The sequence below is a fragment of the Meles meles genome, chromosome 8 (assembly GCF_922984935.1).
Source record: "Meles meles chromosome 8, mMelMel3.1 paternal haplotype, whole genome shotgun sequence".
Lineage (NCBI taxonomy): Eukaryota > Metazoa > Chordata > Mammalia > Carnivora > Mustelidae > Meles > Meles meles.
The window spans coordinates 106,284,692-106,303,809 of record NC_060073.1 but is presented as its reverse complement, the minus strand read 5'-3'; the positions used below and the strand labels follow the sequence as shown (position 1 = coordinate 106,303,809).

Sequence of the window (19,118 nt, the reverse complement as noted above, 5' to 3'; positions counted from 1 at the left end):
GAAAAACTCCAAGAAGAAAAACATGTATGAGCCCTAAGAAAGCTCTCTCTTCCTGAACTCCTTGCAGTAGACTGGGGCTCCGGACCACCTAGCAGGGGTAGTAGGAGAGGGAGAAGCAGGCTCCTTGCTGAGCTGGGAGCCCGATGTGGGATTCGATCCCAGGACCCTGAGATCATGACTTGAGCCGACAGCAGACGCTTAACTGACAGAGTCACCCAGTGGTCCCTGGACCACGTACATGTAAGTTCTGCCTCTCTCACTACCTGAATGGTTGTGGGCAAGTCACCTTGCATCTTTCTGCTGTGACCTCCTCTGATGGATAGTGATACAAATACCTCTTCCGGGTGCCCTCCAGGAAGAGAGGGTTAGTGTAGTAAAATACCGGAAGCCTGTAAGCTGAGTGCAACATGCCACTGTCAGGGCTGGAGGCCCTCATATGCCCAGGGCCAGAGTGTCCCAGGACAGGGTTTATTGTCCTGCTCCACATTATTCTGATCTGTTTCTCTGCCCTGCTGTGGGACCTCCTCTAGAAGTTTTTCTTCCTTCCTTCCTTCCTTCCTCTCTCTCTCTCTTTCTAGATTTTTATTGACTTGACAGAGAGAGACACAGTGAGAGAGGGAACACAAGCAGGGGGAGTGAGAGAGGGAAAAGCAGGCTTCCTGCTGAACAGGGAGCCTGATGCAGGGCTTGATCCCAGGACCCAGAGTCCCATGACCTGAGCTGAACACTTAATGGCTGAGCCACCCAGGCGCCCCTAGGAGTTTTCTTAAGTGATAAGGTCCTCAGACACCCTGTAGAATTCTTAGGTCTCTACGACTGTGCAGTGGCTGCTGAAGAGACTGGTCTGTTTTTTGCGGCTCATCCGCCCCCAGAGGAAGGGACGGCAGTTATTTTCACTCTGGTTTTCTCGAAGAGGAAACTGAGGCCTGAAAACACCAAGACTCCTGTGTGCGGTCTCACTGGGAGAAGATGGGGGGTCATATCACCATACCACCCAGCTCCAGTCACAGGACCAAGACAAGGGGAAGACCCTGTCCTGTCTTCTCCCATTATTCACAAGGGCCCCTTGAACTTTGTACAAAATCAAATCCAACTCCTGACCTATTACAACATGCAGAGTTGGGAAGAGAGGCCAGTGTGGTAGAAAAATCATTTCCTTCTCCTTGGCAATGCCAAGTTCTTCATCTCATCCCAGCTACTGGCCTGCCTAGGTACAGAGGGAGTAGGGATTGGTGGGGGGACCCAACCCTTTATCCTCCTGTCTTTCCTTCCCTCTGATTTCACCCATTTAGCAAAACACAGGCATGAGAATTCTAAGAGACTAGAGACCAGCAAGCTTGCTGGGGCTTCATTCCTGGGTTGAGGAGGGAGCAGTCATGGAGGCAGTTAGTGGGGAAATGCGGCTTCATTCCTGGGTTGAGGAGGGAGCAGTCATGGAGGCAGTTAGTGGGGAAATGCTTTTGATCTCGCTTACCTTCCAGGTCACTTGGATGCTCTGTGAGGTTACTGGCTGCAAGGTGACATCCATGGGGGGTCCATCGGGAGCTGGTGTACGGAGAAACAACATTACAAGTCAAATCTTGGAAGAAAAGAGTCCTAGGTCCTTACTCTCATCCTCCTGAGCTGGAGGACTGCTAGGGAACAGAGGTAAAGCTCATACACAAAAGCAGAGAATCTTTGATTGAGCCCCCTGAAACAACCACAGGGCTTACAGTGCCTCCCCTTTCTCCACGATTTGCTGAAGACAGCAAACAATGACAATGAGATATTACTATATATCTAGCAGATTGGCAACGAATTTTAAAAAGTCTGATAGTCTCATGTGTAGGTAAGGGTGTGTCGTGGCAGGAATTCTTACATTTACCGGCCATTGGAAAGCAAACTGGCTCAATACTTTGGAAGATATTTTGGCATTCTTGGTTAAAGTTAGAAGCGTGCTCATCTGATGACTAATTCTGCAACTACTTAGTTTCCGTAGAGAACCTGCAAACCTCTGTAGGTGTACAAGCACAAAAATGTTCACAGCTCGGGGCACCTGGGTGGCTCAGTGGGTTAAAGCCTCTGCCTTCGGCTCGGGTCATGATCCCAGGGTCCTGGGATGGAGCCCCGCATCGGGCTCTCTGCTCAGCGGGCAGCCTGCTTTCCTCTCTCTCTGTCTGTCTCTCTGCCTACTTGTGATCTCTCTCTGTCAAATAAACATTTTTTTAAAAAAAATGTTCACAGCTCCAAAACCGTCAACCACTCAAATGTCCATCTCCATTAAAATGGACCAAGAGGCGATGGTATAACCAAGGCAAGGAATACTACGCAGCACTGAAAATGCACAAATGGTGAAACTCACAAAAATACTATTGATCAAAATAAGGAAGGCACAGAAGAATATGTTGAGAATAACTTCATGTAGCTATGCCACTGGAAAATAGGCAAAACTAAACTATATGCTTTATGTGTATACACGCTGTAGTGGCACTATAAAAAAGAAAAGCGAGAAGGGCTACTGGTTCCTTCGTGGGGAGGAACAGGCGGCTCTGGTTGGGAAGGGGCGTAGGGAGGACCCCTGGCATGCTGGCGATTGATAGTGAGTGGAGGTTATACTAGTTTTTACTTTATTATTATTTGTAAAGCTGCACATACTATATGTACTTTTGGTATTTTTTTATATTTTGCAGTAGGAGGAGAAACTATAGGGAGAGAAAGCTTGTTTAAACTTTCAGACAAAATCCAAGACAAAGGTCATGGAAATTAATACAGGGCACTAGTACTCTGCCTTTCACAGATCTAGCGTATTTGTCCTTTCTAGACAGGCTGGGGTTGGGGGAGTGAGAAAGAACCATGGACAGCTCCCCAACGCCCAGCATCTACAGCTGCACCTGGAAAAGGTCAAACAGAAAAGCCTCCAATGAGCCAGAGGTAAACACAGATAAATACCTTCGGATCTCTCCTTCCCTCTTGTATTGCAAGCCCACCATCGGTGGACAGGGTGGGTGCAGGCCTCCGATGGCCCTGATCCCCAGGCCCATGGGAAAGAGCCACAAGGCCAGGTACTCACCAGCCTCCTCGGTGCTGATGGTGAGCTCTTTGCTTGGCTCGCTACGGCCAATCTTGTTGAAGGAGTACATGCGGATGCTGTACACAGATGCTGGGTGCAAGTCCACGATGTTGGCCTGGTTGATGGTGGGAGAGATGTTGCGTGTGGATTGCTTGAAGTCCCAGGAATCTGGAGAGAGAGCACCCATTTCAAACCATAGCCAGGAAAACCCCACAACCCCTTCCCAGCCCACTGTGGGACACAGAAGAAGTCCAGCTCTACATAGATAGCAGCAAGAAGGCACAGGCTTTAACAACTTCACAAAGAGTACAAGGATTTTGTTCCATGAAGATCAAAGTGACCAAGGGAGGCCTGAGAATGTGAGCTGCAAATGCCCTGGCTCTCCTCTGCCCTGGGCCAGCTTGTGAGTTCAAGCCTCAGACAGGGGTCCGAAGAGATGTTTCCCAAGACCCTTTCCAAGATCCCCATTTGCTTACTCCCCCTAAGGGTGTGATTAGCCAGTGTCCTTCCTCCTGGTCTCCCACACCACCTCAGTGACCTGCTGTAACCATGAGATCCCTATCCTCCCAGTGCCAAGAGTGAAGCCAAGGCTTTGCCCCCTTTTTCCTCCCGTATATGCCTCCATGTCTCCTTTCCTTGTGCACTTGTGGGGTGGTGGTCCTGAGTGTTACTTGGTCTTTGAGGGGACAGACCAAGGGCCGGAGTCCCCAGCCCAATCCCTACCCTCTTTCTCATACCGGCAGGAGGATGATGAGTGTTCAGGGTCAGGAGCCAACAGAGAGGTGTGCATGCTCCTGATTCATCGAAGGGGACTGGCAGCCCATTCCAGGGCTGTTTAACAACATTGTAGAATAGGGGAAAAATACCAGATAAATGCCACTCAGGAATACTATGGCAGGAAACATTCTTCATTTCCAGAGGAATCCAGTCATTCATTTGCTGTATTTTTTGCTGTGGAACTACTGGGAGATTCCCACAAAAAATGGGAAGGGCCTGCAGTTACAGCAATACCTCGGCTAGGATCTTCCAAACCCAGAATTCATAACTAGATTACTTTATTGGCACTTCGCGTTGAAAAGAAAAAAAAAAAAAGGCAGAGCACAAGGAAACAAGCCGATAGTAGGGCTTAAAACTTTTCTTGGGGGCATGTCCTGATGTCACTATTCAGCCTAATTTTCCATGCCTTTTAAATCCACAGTAGAGGATCCTGAAAATTCTCAGTAGAAAAGATTAAACTGCATTCACTGCTGTTTCGTCCTTAGAACAGGAGAGGAGGCAAGCATATTCTAGAAAAATTGTTAAGAAGACTTTTTTTTCCTTTTTTTTTTTTTTTAAAAGGCTTAAACCTGAAAAATTAGTTCACCAGAAGAGACTACACCCTGCCTTCAGATTCTGGTTAATTGAGGTCTTGATGGTTTTCAAAACACCACTTTTAGCTGCATAGTCTCAGCATCTGTGAAGGGCACGGGCCCAGCTCCCCATCTGCAGTTTTGCATTTAATTCTTTGGTTTTATGAGCCAAAGTCTCAAATGGCAGGCTGCGGAGGCTCGGAAACACATTATTTTCTCCTTGTCTTTTAAAACACCCCAACCACCCGGAGAGTCACTCTGTGGCTGGCAGGTTAAGCCAGAGCTGCGAATATGTGGGCTCCTACCTGCCATGGGCACCTCTTTGGTTTGGGAGGGAATGGACGAGCAATGTGGTGGCAGGCGTCCACTTCTCTCTGTGGCATCCGGGAGCCCATGCCAGCGCACACAAGTCATCGTACTTGATTTGCCCGTGTTTACAGGAGACGGGCAGTAATCACAAGTCAGTGAGTTCATTTTTGATGAGGGCAGGCAGAGGCAGGAGGCCCACCCCACGTATCAGAACACCGAGGGGCTAGACACACTTGTTTAAAAGAGACTTGTTCTCTGTATGGGTAAGAAAGACTTGTGAGTTACGGACCATGGGAGGTGTTGTGGATTGAAATTGACATAAAACGGATATTTTCTTCATGATAGGTTCAGATTATTTTTTCCTCGCTTCTTTTTACCAGTATTACAGTAGGGATAACGTGTCCCTTCATGTACTCGAGTCTCTGGGTACCAATATGTCCCATTACAGGGGATGCTGACCTTGATCACGTAGCCTAGGTGTTCTTGTCTGCTTCCCCCACTTACTACAAAGTTACTATTTCCCCCTCTGTCATTAAGAGGGTCTGGGGGTGGGGGCGCCTGGGTGGCTCAGTGGGTTAAGCCGCTGCCTTTGGTTCAGTTCATGATCTCGGGGTCCTGGGATCGAGTCCCGCATCAGGCTCTCTGCTCAGCGGGGAGCCTGCTTCCCTCTCTCTCTCTCTCTCTGCCTGCCTCTCTCTCTACTTGTGATGTCTCTCTGTCAAATAAATAAATAAAATCTTAAAAAAAAAAAGAGGGTCTGGGAGGGCTTCACTAAGAGATGTGAATAAACCATCACATTTTCTTCTTCGTTTTCTTTGCTTGTGGTTTGTTTTGCAAAATGAAGTCTGTCACTTTTGTTTACGTGGAAACGTTAGCTTTTGCAAGCTGGGGTTTTAATCCATCAGGCCTCGTGTCACAGACATACTCTTCTTTATTGCTTCTTTGTATTTTCAAGAAAAGCCTACAAGAATTGTGTTATTAATGTATGTCAAGTGTGTTAAGTTTCTAAACTACCACTCAGCACACAAGATACACATTTTCAAAGAAAAGGAAGATTCAGGAAAACTGCTCTAACATATTTTATCTCAAGGTGCTCATCTCCCCAGTGTGTTTGCAAAATGCAAAGAACATCATCTAAAAATAGATTGATAAGATTTACACAATTGAGAATAATCTTGATCTCACGGACAGGAAAATTTTCTTCTCTATCACTTTTAGTGTGTACCTTGTTCCTATTTTTACATATGTCTATGTACATAAAATGTTAACATTATTTGATTCATTCTTTCTTGTTACCATCTTAACGTGTTTCTATTATTCTTCTCAGTTAATGGAAACTGCTACAGACATTCATTAAGGCTGTCTCTGTGCATTGGTCTGTATGTTCTTTTCAGATAAATTCTACTTAAGACACATTGGAGTAAAACCCGGGCTTTACCATTTACTGGATATTTGACAAAATATTCTCATAAAACAGGAAGGATAATATTATTATTCTCAGATTATTTATGTGGTTCATGCATTAATATATAAAAAACTGGTAGAGAGATATGTGGTATATAGTAGATTTTCAAAAAGGTTTGTTGTTGCTATGTTCACGATCTATTAGGCCTGTGAATTCTATATAACTTTCACTGGACCAGAGACATTGGCCTCATTGGTTAAAAATGAGGAAACTCAGATCCCATCCCAGAACTCCTAAGCTAGATAGAATCTGGGTGTTTTGGGGGCGTCTGGGTGGCTCAGTCGTTAAGCATCTGCCTTCGGCTTGAGTCATGTTCCCAGGGTCCTGGGATTGAGCCCTGCATCGGGCTCCCTGCTTGGTGGGAAGCCTGCTTCTCCCTCTCCCACTCCTCCTGCTTGTGTTCCCTCTCTCACTGTCGCTCTCTCTGTCAAATAAATAAAGAACGTCTTAAAAAAAAGATAAGAATCTGGATGTTTTCAAGGTCCCTAGTGTGTTCCCTATGCATTAAAATTTGAATACACTTCTAACTCACCATAACTTTCCCATCTCAGAAATACACACCATTTATCCTATAGGATATAAATATAATACTCAGAAACATGTATGCCTGTGTTGAGGCCTTAATTTTATAATTTATCTTCCAGAACAGTGGAGTCCCCACAGTGATTTTTGTGGACTGTGTGTCATCTTCTTTCCTCAGGGTTAGAGGATATTACTGTGTAAAAAATGATCTTATTGGATATTTCAGGACACTTTCTGAACTCCCAACAAGTTCTTCTAAGTCTCCTGTCTCATCTTGGGTCAAAGGATGGTCTCTGTCCATGGCCACCTGGTAACCTGTTCTGAACCCCAGGGACTGCTGCCATTCAGGGACGTGGCCATAGAGGTGTCCTATGACGAGTGGGATGATAGGGATGCCATACTGGAGAGCTTACAGGAACCCGGCCTCCGTGGCTCAGTCCACTGTCTGGGTTTGGCTCCATTATTTGTGAAAGGTCTCCTGGGAGCTTCAGCTTCCTACGACAGAGTTTCAGATTCCTGCTTTCAAGGACATACTGGGACTTTGTTGGCATAGAAAGGGAAGACTTTGTGATGTTTCATCGTAACTTGAAGCTTCGTCTTTCCTGAGGTAACCTGCATCCCTTACTCAAGATTAGTGGTAATTCTAGAAATTCGGTGGTATCACACAGTGTTGCTTCTGTCTTAACATCCAGTTTCCACACCTTCTTTCTGACCCAGTAACACTTAGGAGTGGAACTCAGGATCTGAAATGTTCACTGTCCTAGCAACAGTAAAGGTGCCGTCAGGAAACAGTGTTTTGGGAAATCACATCCTAGAATAGTCTAATATCCCACAATGTCCTCTCTTCTCACCTTCTTACAGTGCACAACATTCCACTGGAGATTGGAGAATCCCCAGCCAAACTCTGTTTCCTCTAATAAACAGGACTTTCTGTCTCTAAGCCAAACCTGGTCACCTTTTTGGAGCAAAAGAAGGAGCCCAAGAATGTGAGGAGAAAGGAAACAGGAACCAAACACCCAGGTGCGTGGGAGTGGGCCAAGGGTCACAGAGGAAGCCAGACCTTAAAATACAGTTTGGAAAGGTCTGTTTTAATGGAAATGATTTTTTTTTAAAGATTTATTTATTTATTTATTTGATAGAGAGATCACAAGTAGATAGAGAGGCAGGCAGAGAGAGAGAGAGAGGGAAGCAGGCTCCCTGCCGAGCAGAGAGCCCGATGCGGGACTCAATCCCAGGACCCCGAGATCATGACCTGAGCCGAAGGCAGTGGCTTAACCCACTGAGCCACCCAGGCGCCCCAAATGGAAATGATTTTTGAGACACCTAAGTTTTCTGCTGCTGCCAAAGAAGGACATCTGCCCAAATTTTATTGTCTCTTAAACCCTCCGGGCATCTCCTTCTGCTCAGTCAGTGGTCTCCCGTCACATTCACACTCAGGCTCCCAAACCCCTTGGACTGTGTGGGCCAGCCTGATCTGGCTGCCATTCCATCGTTCATGGGGGCCTGGGAAAGTCTATGCACGCTTCCAAGGAATTCGACGCTAAGTCATTTTTAGAATTCTGTGTTGCCTCGTGTAAGAACTGGAGAGGTACACAGTTGAGATAGTGGGATTTGGTTTAGAAATCCCAGGAACACTGGAGACAGATACCATGCATGTTCTCCTGAGTCACTTCCAATCCTATGGAGGCTTCGGACAGGACCCTCCAGAGTTCAGACTCAGAGATTTCATTGCGACACAATGCACCTCCTTAAAACGAGAAAATCAAATCCTCTGTTGCACTTTGAGATTTCCTTTTTCTTTGTAGGAATTAAGTTGGAAATTTCAAGTCTCAGGGTCCGAGGATCGAGCCCTGTGTTGGGCTCCATGCTCTGTGGGGAGTCTGCTTCTTCCTCTCTCTTTCTGCCTTTGCCCCTTCCCCACTCATGCTCTCTCTCTCTCTCAAAAAACTAAATCTTTAAAAATAAAGAAGTTTCAAGTCTATAGGCCCCAGTTCCTCAACAGTAAAGGAGTTTAATATATCTATTTACCTCATACAATTTTCTTTTCTTGAGGTGTAATTGACATATAACATATATTAGTCTCAGGTATATGGCGTAATGATTTGATATTTACATATGTTGTGCAGTGATCACTATTTTAAGTCTAGCTACTATCTGTCACCATACAGAGTCACAAAGTTTTTTTTCCTTCCTTTTCTTTCTTTCTTTCTTTTTCTTTTTTCTTTTCTTTTCTATTTTTTCTTTCTTTTTTTTAAATGTAGGCTCCACACCCAGCATGGAGCCAACATGGGGCTTGAACTCACAGCTGTGAGATCAAGCCCTGAGCATAGATCAAGAGTCAGATGCTCAAGGAAACAGTCAACAAAACGAAGAGGCAACCCACGGAATGGGAGAAGATATTTGCAAATGACAGTACAGACAAAAGGCTGATATCCAGGATCTATAAAGAACTTCTCAAACTCAACACACACAAAACAAATAATGTCAAAAAAATGGGCAGAAGACATGAACAGACACTTCTCCAATGAAGACATACAAATGGCGATCAGACACATGAAAAAAATCTTCATCATCACTAGCCATCAGGAAGATTCAAATCAAAACCACATTGAGATACCACCTGACACCAGTTAGAATGGCCAAAATTAGCAAGACAGGAAACAACATGTGTTGGAGAGGATGTGGAGAAAGGGCAACCCTCTTACACTGTTAGTGGGAATGCAAGTTGGTGCAGTCAATTTGGAGAATAGTGTGGAGATTCCTTAAGAAATTAAAAATAGAGCTTCCCTATGATCCTGCAATTGCACTACTGGGTATTTACCCCAAAGATACAGATGTAGTGAAAAGAAGGGCCATCCGTACCCCAATGTTCATAGCAGCAATGGCCATGGTCACCAAACTGTGGAAAGAAACAAGATGCCCTTCAACAGACGAATGGATAAGGAAGATGTGGTCCATATACACTATGGAGTATTATGCCTCCATCAGAAAGGATGAATACCCAACTTTTGTATCAACATGGATGGGACTGGAGGAGATTATGCTGAGTGAAATAAGTCAAGCTGAGAAGGTCAATTATCATATGGTTTCACTTATTTGTAGAGCACAAGAAATAACACGGAGGACATGGGGAGATGGAGAGGAGAAGGGAGTTGAGGGAAATTGGAGGAGAGGAACCATGAGAGACTATGGACTCTGAAAAACAATCTGAGGGTTTTGAAGGGGCGGGGGTGAGAGGTTGGGGGAGTCTGGTGGTGGGTATTCAGGAGGGCACGTATTGCATGGAGCACTGGGTGTGGTGCATAAACAATGAATTCTGTTACACTGAAAAGAAATTAAATTAAAAAAAAAGAGTCAGATGCTCAACTGACTGAGCCACCCCAGCGCCCCCAAATTTTTCTTTTTATGATGAGAACCCTCAACACTTAGTCTCTTAGCAACTTTCAAACATGCGATACGATATTGTGGTCTACGGTCACCATACTGTACATTACATTCCCATGGTTTATTTATTTTATGACTGGAAATGTGTACCCCCTGATGTCCTTCACCCATTTCATCCGCCCTCAGAACCCATTCCCTCCAATAACCACCAGTTAGTTCCCTGCATCCATGAGGTTTATTATGGCTTTCCTTGTTTTGTTTTCAAATTCTGTGTATAAATGAAATCACGTGGTATTTGTCTTTTTCTGTCTGACCTATTCCACTTAGCATAATACCTCCCACGTCCATCCATGGTGTTGCAGACGGCAAGATCTCACTATCTTTTATGGCTGAGTTTTGTTCCATTGTGTTTGTGATGTATATGTGTGTGTCCCCCCCACAATTTCTTCATCCACTCATTTACTGACAGACTTCCTTCTCGGCTATCGTAAATAACGCAGCAATAAACATGGGGTGCCTGTGTATTTTCAAATTAGTATTTTTGTTTTCTTTGGATAAATACCTAAGAAGTGGGATTGCTGAATCATATAATAATGCCACTTTCAATTTTTCGAGAAAACTCCGTACTGTTTTCCACAGCGGCTGCAGCAATTTACAGTCCCACGAACAGTATAAGAAAGTTCCCTTTTTTCCCCCTTCACATCCTTGCCAGCACTTGTTATTCTTGTTTATTCAATTCTTTGAAGGCTGAGGGAGGTGGGGAAGCTACAGAAGAAAAATCTCAAGCTTGTAGAGTTTGGATCATGAGGTTTAAGGAAAGAAGCCATCTCTGTAACCTAGACATGCAAGGTAAAGCAGGAAGGGCTAATGTAGAAGCTGCAGCGAGTTTTCCAGAAGACCTAGCTCAGATAGTCGACCTACTGGAAGATGCCATCTAGGACTTTCATAGCTAGAGAGGGGAAGTCAGTGCCCTGCTTCAAAGCTTCAAAGGGGTGCACCTGGGTGGCTCAGTGGGTTAAAGGCTCTGCCTTCGGCTCAGGTCATGGTCCCAGGGTCCTGGGATGGAGCCCCGCATCGGGCTCTCTGCTCAGCAAGGAGCCTGCTTCCTCCTCTCTCTGCCTGCCTCTCTGTCTACTTGTGATCTTTGTCTGCCAAATAAATAAATGAAATTTAAAAAAAAAAGCTTCAAAGGACAGGAAGACTCTCTGGTCAGGGGCTAATGTAGCTGGTGACTTTAAGTTGAAACCACTGCTCATTTAACACTCCCCAATCCTGGGCCCCCAAGAATTATGCTAGGGGTTCCTAGGTGGCTGAGTTGGTTAAGTGCCCAGCTCTTGCTCTCAGCTCAGGTCTTGATCTCAGAGTTGTGAGTTCAAGTCCCTTGTTGGGCTCCACCTTGGGTGTGTAGCCCATTTTTTTAATAAGAAAAAAAAAAAAGAATTATGCTAAGTTGACTCTGCCTGAGCTCTATAAATGGAACAACAAAACACGGACGCTGGTACATCTGTTTATAACAGGGTTTGCTGAATATTTTAAGCCCACTGTTGAGACTTACTGCTCAGAAAAAAGATTTATTTCAAAATATTGCTGTTCATTGACAATGCACCTGACAAGAGGTCTGAGGGAGATGGACAATGAATGTCATTTTCATGCCTGTGAATACAACATCCATTCTAAAGCCCGTGGATCGAGGAATTATTTCGACTTTCGAGTCTTGTTATTTTAAGAAATACATCTCATAAGGCTATAGATGCCGTAGATAGTGATTCCTTTGATGGATCCGAGCACAGTAAATAGAAGATCTTCCAGAAACGGTTTACTGTTCTAGGAGTCATTAAGAACATTCATGATTCATGGGAAGAGGTGAAAATACCAACATTAAGAGGAGTTGGGAAGAATTTGACTGCAACCCTCATGTAGACTTTGAGGGGCCCGAGACTTCAGAGGAGGAAGTAGCTGCAAATGTGGCAGAAACAGCAAGAGAACTCGAGTCAGAAGTGGAGCCTGGAGATGGGACGAGTTGCTATAGTCTCGTGATAAACCTGAACGGGTGAGGGGCTGCTTCTCACGGACGAGCACAGAAAGTGGTGTCTACACTCTACGCCTGGGGGAGATGCTGGGAGGATTGCCGCCGCGACCACAAAGGATTTAGAATATTACATTAACTTAGTTGATCAAGCAGTGGCAGGTTTGAGAGGACTGACTCCAATTCTGAAAGAAGTTCTACTGCGGGTAAAATGCTATCAAATACCATCGCATACTACAGAGAAACTGTGGAAGGAAGAGTTGATTGATGTGGAAAACCTCACTGTTGTCTTATTTTAAGGGCCTGCCATAGTCACTCCAGCCTTCAGCAACCCTCACCGTGCTGAGTCAGCAGTCGTCAACACCGAGACAGGACCCTCCACCAACAAAAAGATTATGACTAGCTGAAAGTTCAGATGATGATTAGCACTTTTTTTTAAACAATTGTTTTGTTTTGTTTTTTAAGATTTTATTTATGTATTTGACAGACAGAGATCACAAGTAGGCAGAGAGGCAGGCAGAGAGCGAGAGGGGGAAGCAGGCTCCCCGTTGAGCAGAGAGCCCGATGCAGGGCTCGATCCCAGAACCCTGGATCATGACCTGAGCTGAAGGCAGAGGCTTTAGCCCACTGAGCCACCCAGGCGCCCCTACAATACATTGTTTTTTAAAAACATAACGTTCTTGCACACTCAAAAGACTACAGCATGCTATATGCATAACTTTTGTACGCCCTGCTTTACCTTGGTTATCTGAACCACCAACATCTCCCAGGTATGCCCACAATTATTGATAAATGTGATCTTATTGCCACTTAGTAATTGTTTTCCACCTGTTCCGTACTTTCTCTCCGTTCCTTCTTTTGCTCTTCACTTCTCATTCGGTGACTGTCTTTAGTGATGTCTTAAATTCTTTTCTCAGGATCTCTTGCGTTGTGTGTCTGGGTATCCCTTAACTAATTACCGTAGTTAGAGGTATTTTTACTACTTTTGTCTTTTAGACTTCATACTACCATTATAAGTGATTAATCCACGACATTTACTGTATGTTTACCTTTACCCGTGAGATTTTTTACTTTCATATGTTTTCTTGTTACTAATTAGTGCCCCTTCTCTTCACCTTGAAGAAGTCCTTTAGCATTTGTTGTAAGACTAGTCTAGTGGTGAGCAACTCATTTAGCTTTTGCTTGTCTGGGTAACTCTTCATCTCTCCTTCAATTCTGAATGATGACCTTGCCCTGCAGAGTATTCTGGTTGGATTTTTTTTTTTTGACACTTTGACTTGGTCATGCTGCTTGCTTTTCATCCGCAAAGTTTCTGAGAAATCTGCTGATAGTCTTATGGGGTTTCCCTTGTACATAACAAGTTGTTTTTCTCTTGCTGTCTTAAAGATTTTCCCTTTATCTTTAATTTTTGACATTTTAATTATAATGCGTCTTGGTGTGGGTCTCTTTGGGTTGATCTTCTCTGGACCTCTCTGGGCTGTCCGGATCTGGATGTCTGTTTCCCTACCCAGGTTAGGGAAGTTTTCAGCCATTATCACTTCAATTAAGTTTTCTGCCCATTTATTTCCTTTTTTTAAAAAAAGAAGATTATTTATTTATTTGACAGAGAGATCACAAGTAGGCAGAGAGGCAGGCAGAGAGAGAGAGAGAGAGAGAGAGAGAGAGAGAGAGAGAGAGGAGGAAGCAGGATCCCCGCTGTGCAGAGAGCCCAATGCAGGACTTGATCCCAGGACCCTGAGATCATGACCTGAGCCAAAGGCAGAGGCTTAACCCACTGAGCCACCGAGGCACCCCCATTTATCTCCTCTTGAGGAGGCCTATAATGTAAGTGTTACTCTGCTTGCTACTGTTCCACAGGTCCCTTAAGCTGTCTTCACTTTTATAAATTCTTTTATTTTTTTGCTGCTCTGTTTGGGAGAGTTACACTGCCCTGTCTTCCAGGTCACTGGTCTTTTATTCTGCTTTGTCTAGTCTTCTGTTGAACGCCTCTAGTGTGTTATTCAGCTCTGTGGCTTCTGTTTGGTACTTTAAAAATATTTTTTTGTCTTTGTTGAAGTCTTCACTGTGCTCATCCATTCTTCTTCTAAGTTCTATGAGCATCTTGATGACCATTATTCTGAACTCTTTATGAGATAAGTTATTTACCTCCAGTAAGTTTCTTTTTTTTCCCCCGCGGTTATATCTTTCATTTGTTCTTTCATTTGGAATATATATCTCTGTTTCTTCATCTTGCTTAACTCTTCATGTTTATTTGTATGTATTAAGTAAAATGGCCACTGCTTCCTGTCTTGAAGGGGTCTTGTGTTGGAGATGAACCAGATTGTTTCTCTTTGCCCTAGCCCTTGCTTGTTGTCTCTTGAACCTTTGTGATTGTCTAAGCAAAGTTTATTCATGATGGGGTCCCAGTTGTTGATGGTGTGCCAAGACCTGTCAGTGTTTCAGAGGGAGGGATCGTAGCACCTGCTGACTTTGAAGCTGATTGGAAGCCAGACTCTCGGACAGCAGCTTTTAAAGTATACAGATACATAATGTCTTATGGGACCATAATCACAAACCCTGCTGACCTCTAGAGCAGACCATCTGGAGGTGTCCTCTTGGCAACAGCTGCAAAAAATCAAGGCTCCAGACAAATGTCTGAACTCCTTTCTGGAATGTACTGGTGAACTATAGTGAGGCCAAGGGAAAGCACAAAGGTGGCCTTCCTCCAGCCCACATTCCTTTAGACCATTTTGGTAATCTCTGGATGTGACCTGAAGCCTATCCCTCAGGCTGAATCTCCAGGAGAGGAAAAGAGGTGTTTCGCACAGGCAGACTGGGTTGTGTTTCAGTCTGCTGTCTGTGCAGTATCCTGGGGGTGACAGCCTGCCAACAATTTTCTCTCTGATTGTTTCAGATCCATGGGGCCCAGAAACACAAGCCCGCTTAGGCACTAGACCTAGGTGCTCTAGGGCCGTCCCCAGTGAGGACTACATGCACCTGCTGGCTTCAGCAGGGCCACGGGGGAGTGTGGGGGTGGAGCACACCAGCTGACTTTAGTGGAGAAGTGCTAATATTTACCAAACATCTGTGATGCATCAGGTGTGGTCTGGACAATGTAAACACTCGCCATTTACTCCTCGGACCTCCTCATGGATATCAGCCTTATGTCTCCATGGTATAGGTGACCCCATGTCACCAAGACTGATTTCTCACTTGGCGTCTCAAGTGTTCAATACTTGAACCTCTCCCTTCCTCTTCAAACACTCTTTCCTTGGCTTCCCTGATAAAAGACTCTCTGGTTTTTCTCTTATATTTTGGACTATTTTTTTCTCTCTTCTTTCCAGATGCATCTCCCTTACCCTCCCATTAATGGGTAGATGGAGTTCTTCTAGGCTCCACCTTAGGTTCTTTTTCTCTCACTTCATAGACTTTCCCCACACTTGGCTTCTCTTTCCATCTATACACAGATAACTCAAAGGTTTGTGCCCAGCTGGATGTCTCCTATGAACTCCAGATTTTTATAGCCACCTGTTTCTTTGACATCTCCTCTTGGATGTTTCAAAGGCGTCCATAGTCAACATGTCCAAGGGGGAAGTCTTGACCATACATCCTATAAACCCATCACCTTCCCGGGGTCCCTATCTCAGGAAATTGGATGCTAGGTGTTATTCTGGACTCTTCTCTCTATAAAGTCTTATAGCTTTCATGTTCCGTGTAGCTTTCATGTTCCATGTATCTTTTGAATCTCTCCATTTCTCTCCATCTCTATCCCTGCCCCAGGCCAAGCCACTGTCATCTCTCACTTGGACCAGGAAAATAACATCCTAACTAGCCAGCCTCCCAGAACCCGCTCTGTGCCCCCTTCCATCTGTTCTCCACACTGCAGCTGTCATTCATCCCACAAATATGATCAAGCACTTCTTACAGGCCAAACACTATTTTGGCATTGACAGTGGTCTCCTCTAACACAAATCTGGTACTGCCATCCCCTTGCATAAAACTCTACAACAGTTTTTCCTTGCTCTTGGGGTAACAACAAAATTTCTTTACATGACCCCAGGCCCCGCAACATCTGGCTTGTGTATACCTTTCTGGCTTTATCTTTTACCACTCTTTTCCTCTGAACTCCTACAGCATTTACGGCATTCTCTGTTGTCTGGGGCTCATGGTTTCAGCAGCAAATGCCCAAGGAGATGCTAAGCTCCCTGAAGGCAGCAGCCATGTCTAAATCTTTGCCCGTCTCCCTCACTTGGCATGTCCTGGGCACTTATAACCCACTGCTGGTTGGATCAGAGCCCCTTTCTGTCCTTTGCTTTGGACTTGGAGTTCTGCATTTTGTAGTCGCAATAAATACCCTTGCTTTGCCTTCCCCTTCCTTGCCTCACTCAGCTGCCAATCACAGGAGGGGGCCCCCCTTTTATAAAAACCCATCATTTGCAGGTGGATTTGACCTGGTGTTCCCAAATCATCTTTGATGCTGGCACAAAAACTCTCTCCCCACAGCCCTCCCAGTCTAATGCATCAGAGTCAAATCTGAAGGCCTCTAGCTGATTTTCCAAACTTGATCACTGCCATCTCTCTGACCCCAAATAGCTGAAATTAGGGGCCCTATTTTCTTCTCTTTCCTTTTCAGCTCTCTCAGAGTACTGAGCTAGCTTTGGTGAATATTGTCTCTTTTAATATTCCCTTTCATATGAGGCTGGCTTACCCAGATTAACATATTTCATTAAGGGCTCTCTCTCCCTTTCTTCATCAAAGGGTTTCTGATGCAAAATATTCTTCTTAAAAAAATAAGGAAGCGGCTGGGGAGATGTCAGTGCCTTCTACTCTGTGGGCTGCTTGTCGGCAGGGGACCTGGAGCCTCTGGTTTTTTTTAGGAGACTCATTTGCTGTAGAGGGGGAACAGCTCAGACAAAAGCCACATCTGGAGGGTTTAGCTGCCCGCGCTTGGGAAACAATCCATCTTGCATCTGACTTCCTCCTTGTATCACGGCCCTAAGTGCCCCTCTGCTCCCAAAGGCAATCTCTCTGCAGGACCAAGAGGAGGTTCTCTGGGTCACAACAGCTCACAACATCCCAATACCAGTCTTTCCAACAGCCACACTCCGGCTCACACAGAACGACACAGGACACCAGGCAGGCTCACCCCACAGTGGCCAGCAGCTTGCACCATGAGGCTGCCTTCCGGGCTCGGAGGGCCATCCTCGATGAACCCATCCCTGCTCCTTGCTTGGGGAACAGAAGCGAAATGTAGTGTCTGCATTTTTAAAGCTGCACCGCGCCATCTGATAGATTTGTGTGGACGGTGCTATTTATCATTCAGCATTCATGTATTATTACTCTGCTGCCTGGGGCCAGGAGAAGTCAGCGTGAGCGGGATGGTTTAGAAAGGGCAGACTTGGTAATTTCCCTTGGAAAATTAGCATGACGAGCAACACAGCAGAAAATCTGGCAAAGACAAAACTGTGGCAAAGAAGGGGGTCGGGAGCAGCTGGTCCGGACCCAGCATGGGTGTGGTTCGGGGCAGGAGGAAGAAAGAGGGAGGGAGAAGAGAGGCACGGGACGGGCACCCGTGGAGAGTTAGGAATGTGCCAGGCTCTGTGCTAAGCACTTCCACATAAGTCCTCACGCTCCCTTAACCCTTACAACCACCCTGAGAATGACATGCTATTGGCCCCCTTTGCTCGATAAAGAGATGTCCAAAGTGGCTTGCTGACGATCACACAGCTCCGTCACTGGGTGCACCCAAGTCTCCTGCTTTGAGAATTGTTATTGTTCTGCTACTCCACGTGTGGAAGAAGATCTATTTACACATACACACAGAGAGACAGAGACACACACACATGTGTGTGCACACATGCCCAGCCCCCTTCTTCCTCTGAGTCACCCATCTGTTCCCTGGGTTGTCTTTTTCATTGATCACGTAATATAGTCTGTGGTGGGTTGCAATCGATCAGACAGTGCTTTGTAATGGTTCTGAAGGCGTGTGTGTGCGTGCGCATGCGTGTGCCCGTGCGTGTGTACACAGTGTATGTTCTCATTCCAAATGCTCTAGAAGCTCCAAAGGCAACACTCTGCCTCCTGCTTCTTTTTCTCCCCCTACCACATGGCGGCTGCATGATTCTGCAAGAAAACTACTGGCGCTCAGTCCATGTTGCTGACTGACAGACATCTGTCTCAGCCTGCAAGCCCCATAGGACTAGAAATTGCCACATGAGGTGTGGGAGTTCGACGGGAGCGAGGACCTCACATTTATGAAAGGTCTGCTATAGCCCTGGGCTGGATGTTTTCTCTTTAATCCTCAAAACAGTCCCTCAGGTGGGCACCACCACTCCCGCGCTGCAGACGAGGAAGCTGGGTTATGCTCATGTCTTCTGCCTGGCACCAGGCATGGCTCCCTGCCACTCCCACGGAACTCCGTTTGCTCAGCACCCACTGGGATAGGGGACAGATGCCCACTGGGGTGGGAGGGTCTGGAGTACTCCAACCCAAAGACAGGGGAAAGGACCTGCCAGTGGCTCTGTGCTCTTGATCCCGTGATTTATTATTTGTTTTTACAGATGCAAAGCCTTTAATGAAGGAGGAGTCTTCATTACCCCTCCCTCCACTCTGCTCACCCATCCTGGTACCCCCAGCTCTGGGGGCAGGTATGGTAATTGTTCATTGCAGGAGAGCCAGAGGAGGCTGGGGAAGACACGGATGGCCCTGAAAATAGCGTCTGTCCTGCCTGCCTCTCCAGCCCCGCTCTCCAGATGTGTGAGCTTCTCAGCTTTGCCTGGCTCCAAGGTGCCCCAGGAAAGGTCTGCACACATTAGAGCGTGGTCCATGGGGGCGAGTGGGCTTGGAGCAGCATGCGGGAGGAGGGCAGGGAGGCAGTTACAGGGAGCAGGGGGGCAGAGGTGCGAGTGACAACCCAGGCATCCGCTCCCGCCAGCCACGGCAAGCTGCAGGGAGATGGAGCGCCCACCGCCACACGGGGATGTGGGCCTGCAGACCTGCCCCTTCCTGTGTAGCTCTGGGGCCAGCCTCAGGAAG

At 46.0% G+C, this 19,118-nt stretch overlaps 1 protein-coding gene across 2 annotated transcripts in view; it reads right to left on the bottom strand.

The window, feature by feature from the left end:
- Nucleotides 1–19,118, bottom strand: part of DSCAML1 (DS cell adhesion molecule like 1) — a 341,244-nt gene that overhangs the window by 37,556 nt on the left and 284,570 nt on the right. For both annotated transcript variants that reach the window (XM_046017937.1, XM_046017938.1), the window contains exons 15-16: nucleotides 3,050–3,217; nucleotides 1,475–1,545 (exon numbers count right to left, since the gene is read on the bottom strand). In XM_046017937.1, the coding sequence (XP_045873893.1) occupies nucleotides 1,475–1,545; nucleotides 3,050–3,217 (239 nt within the window). The remainder of the gene's footprint in view (nucleotides 1–1,474; nucleotides 1,546–3,049; nucleotides 3,218–19,118) is intronic.